Source organism: Dipodomys ordii, unplaced genomic scaffold, assembly GCF_000151885.1.
Source record: "Dipodomys ordii isolate 6190 unplaced genomic scaffold, Dord_2.0 Scaffold159, whole genome shotgun sequence".
NCBI classification, from domain to species: domain Eukaryota; kingdom Metazoa; phylum Chordata; class Mammalia; order Rodentia; family Heteromyidae; genus Dipodomys; species Dipodomys ordii.
The window spans coordinates 1,341,442-1,345,987 of record NW_012267375.1 but is presented as its reverse complement, the minus strand read 5'-3'; the positions used below and the strand labels follow the sequence as shown (position 1 = coordinate 1,345,987).

Below are 4,546 nucleotides of genomic sequence, written 5' to 3'. Positions count from 1 at the left end.
CACCACTTCCGGCTTTTTTCTTTTTGCTTATGTGGTGCTGAGGAATCGAACCCAGGGCCTCATGCATGCAAGGCAAGCGCTCTACCACTAAGCCACCTTCCCAGCCCCTTCTTTCAAATTTCTTAAGTTGATAGTTTGATTCTTGGTTTAGTAATAAAAGCACTTGAGACCTGAATAGAACTTGTTTGGTAAGTGTAGTACTTTACTAGAAAACAATCTTGAATGCACAAGCAGCATAAATATTTTTATCTTATTTTTTATTTTTGGAATTCTTATTCATTAAATTGTGATCACAGAAAGTGCTCTTACACTCCTAGTATTTGGAATTTTTGTAAATGTCTTGGGAGTGCTTATAAAGAATACATATCAGAGCCAGGCACCAGTGGCTCATGTCTATAATCCTGGTTACTCAGGAGCTGAGAGCTGAGGATCATGGGTCAAAGCCAGCCTGGGCAGGAAGTCTGTGAGACTCTTATCTCCAATTAACCACCAGAAAACTGAAAGTGGTGCTGTGGTTCAAGTGGTAGAGTGCTAGCCTTGAGCTGCAGAACTCAGGGACAGGGTCTAGACCCAGAGTTCAAGCCCCACGATGGACAAAAAAAAATAGATATGGGGGGGGTTGGGAAGGAGGCTCAGTGGTAGAGTGGTTGCCTAGCATGCATGAAGCCCTGGGTTCAGCTCCTCAGTAACACATACACAGAAAAAGCCAAGAGAAGCACTGTGGGTCAAGTGGTAGAGAGCTTCTTTCAGGGACAGCACCCAGGCTCTGAGTTCAAGCCCCAGGACTGGCAAAAAAAAAAAAAAATCTCTTTTGTCAGGCACTGGTGGGTCATGCCTGTAATCCTAATTATTCTGGAGGTTGAGATCTTAAGATTGTGGTTCAAGGCCATAATCAGGCAGACAAATTCATGAGATTGTTATCCCCAAATAAACAGCAAAAAGTCAAAGGTGGAAGTATACTCAAGTGCTAGAATACCAGCCTTCAGCAAAAAAAAGCCAGGTAATGGGGCTGGGAAGGTGGCTCAGTGGTACAGCACTTGCCTTGCATGCATGAGGCCTTGGGTTTGATTCCTCAGCACCACATAAGCAAAAAGAAAAAAGCCAGAAGTGGCGCTGTGGCTCAAGTGGTAGAGTGCTAGCCTTGAGCTGAGGGACAGCGCCCAGGCCCAGAGTTCAGGCCCTACAACTGGACCCAAAAAAAAAAAAAAAAAGCCAGGTAAGAGTGCAAGGCCCAATTGCAAACTCCAGTACCAGCACAGGGGAAAAAAGAAAAAAAAAGGCTTTTTTTTCCTGATAGCATTATGGTTTGAAGTTAGGGCACCTTGTACTTGCTAGGTAATTGCTTTATCACTTGAGCCACATCTCAGTCCCAAGAATAAGCATTCTTAGTTTAAGACCTAATATATTAGTATATGAACCTCACATTATATATCCTTATATGGCTCTGTACTAGAGTCTTGTCAAATTTAGTATTTCAGCCAGGCACTATAGCTCATGCTTATAATCCTACTCAGGAAGCTGAGATCAGAGAACTGCAATTAGAAGCCAGCACGGGAAGGAAAAGTCTACTGCCTGAGACTTGTAATTCCACTTAACCACCAAGCTGGAAGCAGAACTGTGACTCAGGTTAGGTAGATCATAGACTTGAGCAAAAAAAGCTAAGGGTATGGCACCCAGATCCTGAGTTCAAGACCCAGGACTGGCACAAAAATAGAAAATAGTACTTCAATTTCAGCAGTTAAAGAATACAAAATGGCTCAGTTCTAAAATGTTTAAAAACTTCCTTAATAAACTAAATAATTAAAAATCAGTAAGTTCACACCTACCTCCAACTGTTTTTCTTTTTCCTTTTCTCTGAATTTCACCTCCAAGTCTTGCAAATACTGGCAGTGTTCCAGCTGCAAGGTTTCCTGTAACTTCTTGATGGCTGCTTGATGCTGAGCCTCTAGGTTCTTCAGAGAAACTAGAAAGCACCACAGATACCACCTAGTTAACAAGACACACACTCTTCCTTGGCGGAGGACCAGTCAGCTCAACACAGAGCATACTGTCCCTGCCACAGACTCCCTTGGGTATCCTCATGCCTGGACATGCTAGGACAGGGTGCCAAAATAGGGGCACAACTGAGTCACAGTTAGCAGGCTCTATCCAAATGCCATCTCAGTCACCACTCTGCTCTCCTGGAGAGAAAGAGAAAACACACATATACATAGCCCCTGACCAACAGGACTCACTATGGAGCACAGGGTCCCAAGGCATCCAAACAGAACAGGCACAATACTACTGTGCAAAAGCTATCTTTGAAACAAAGGTCAGAAAGATTGGGGGACCTCATGAGGAGCCCTGTCCTACTCTGTTCTCCCTCTCTCAGTAACCCACACCAGAGAGACAATCTGAAGTGCAGCACAACTCTGTGTTTTCTCCAGATCTGCTTGCTGCAACCCAATGCTCACCTTCAGCTTGATTTTTGGCTTGAAAAATCTTTTCCATCTCAGCTCTCTGTTCCGCCAATTCTTTCTGAAATTGATTTTGCAAATCCTCCATTTCTGACCGGTGCTTTGCTGATAACTCTTTGCGTAGATTTTCTAAGCATAACTGTCTTTCAGATTCCCAGTCTTGCTTCAGGCTCTAATTTAAAAAAAAAAAGAAAAAGTCTATACTTGGGAGGTAAAGAAAAAGGAGACAACTGGAGACCAGCCCAGGCAAAAAGAGCCAGCCAGAGCCTGGCACTTGTGTAATTCTAGCTACTGAGGAAGCTGAGAGACCTGGAGGGTCAATGTTCAAAGCTAGCCAGCACAGAAAAGTCTGTGAGACTTATCTTCAGTTAAAAAGCACAAGATGGGTTGGGGGTATAGCTCAACTGATAGAGCACCAGCAGGTTCAAGTTCAAAGCTCTGAGTTCAAGCCCCACTACCAACACACTCCACACACACACTCCACACACACACACACACACACACATTGAAGTTCAAGGCTCTGAGTTCAAGCCCCAATACCAACACACTCCACACACACACACACACACACACACACACACACACACGTATGATAGCTCATGCTTATAATCCCAGCTTCTGGAGAAGCATATGTACAAGAATTGCTGTTCAAGGTAAGCCCAGGAAAAAAGTATGAGACCCTATCTGAAAAACAACAACCATGGGCTAGGAAGGTGAATCAATGGTAGAGTGCTTGCCTCGAATGCATGAGGCCCTGGGTTTATTTCCTCAGCATCAGATAAACAGAAAAAGCTGAAAGTGGTGCTGTGGCACAAGCGGTAGAGTGCTTGCCTTGAGCTGAAGAGCTGAGGGACAGTGCACAGGCCCAGAGTTCAAGTCCCACAACTGACAAAAAAAAAAAAAAACAACAACAAACAGGCACACCACCAATTTAGAAAATGACTGAAAAGATTATGATCAGGCGTCGAGCCAGAAGCAGCCGCCGGGATGGATGTGTGCCTCATGATCCGGCGCCACAAGACCACCATCTGCACGGACGCCAAGGAGTCGAGCACCGTGTTCGAGCTGAAGCGCATCGTCGAGGACATCCTCAAGCGGCCACCGGACGAGCAGCGGCTCTACAAGGACGACCAGCTTCTAGATGATGGGGAAAACGCTGGGCGAGTGTGGCTTCACCAGCCAGACAGCACGGCCACAGGCCCCAGCCACAGTGGGCCTAGCCTTCCGGGCAGATGAAGCGTTTGAGGCCCTGCGCATCGAGCCCTTCTCCAGCCCACCAGAGCTTCCAGATGTGACGAAGCCTCAGGATTCCGGAGGCAGCGCCAATGAACAAGCTGTGCAGTGAGGGCCCCAGGCATGCCCCAGAGGCTCATTCCCCCTACCCCCAATAAAAGAGATTTGGGTGTCAAAAAAAAAAAGATTATGATCAATAATTCATATCTGTGGTAAAGAAATTTTAATTGCGGGCTGGGAAGGTAGCTCAGCGGTAGAGTGCATGCCTTGCAAGCATGAGGCCCTGGGTTCGATTCCTCAGCACCACATAAACATAAAAAGCCAGAAGTGGCGCTGTGGCTCCAGTGGTAGAGCGCTAGCCTTGAGCTGAAGAGCTGAGATAGTGCCCAGTCCCAGAGTGCAGGCCTCATGACCGGCAAAAAAAAAAAAAAAAAAGAAATTTTAATTGCACAATCAGAAACCTAAAGTGGATAGTCACACCCAGCCTAAACTGTAACTGAGAAAAATGGCTCTTGATGGCTGCTCCCCCAGTTGCTTGAAGAACAGACTCGAAGGACCATAAGGCAAACACCCAGAGGCAAGCACAACCGGTCTCTGAACCAAAGCATATGGTAAAGTGTGTCTCAAAAGCCCACAGAGCCACTTCCAGGTACCCATGGTGCTCTCACAGACCTCATCTCAGTGGCTGAGCTCTGCCCTAATCATAGAAAATAAATTATGAAAAATACATATATGTAACACTTACTTCATATAACCATGAAATGAATTCCCACCATCACAATTAAGGGACATGCTAAGTGTCAGTGGCTCACACCTATAATCGTAGGTACTTAGGTAGCTGCCATCTGAGAATCATG

The 4,546-nt window shown here is 45.7% G+C and overlaps 1 protein-coding gene and 1 pseudogene across 2 annotated transcripts in view; one reads left to right on the top strand and one right to left on the bottom strand.

Annotated features, from left to right (window-relative positions):
* The window catches only part of Pcnt (pericentrin), a 134,675-nt gene that overhangs the window by 111,476 nt on the left and 18,653 nt on the right, over positions 1-4,546 (bottom strand). Inside the window, exons 6-7 of the mRNA XM_013032905.1 lie at positions 2,454-2,628; positions 1,827-1,963 (exon numbers count right to left, since the gene is read on the bottom strand). Of these exons, the coding sequence (XP_012888359.1) occupies positions 1,827-1,963; positions 2,454-2,628 (312 nt within the window). The remainder of the gene's footprint in view (positions 1-1,826; positions 1,964-2,453; positions 2,629-4,546) is intronic.
* LOC105998252 lies at positions 3,423-3,874 on the top strand (annotated as a pseudogene). The gene has a single exon (XR_001175685.1). The product of XR_001175685.1 is annotated as a transcription elongation factor B polypeptide 2 pseudogene (transcript).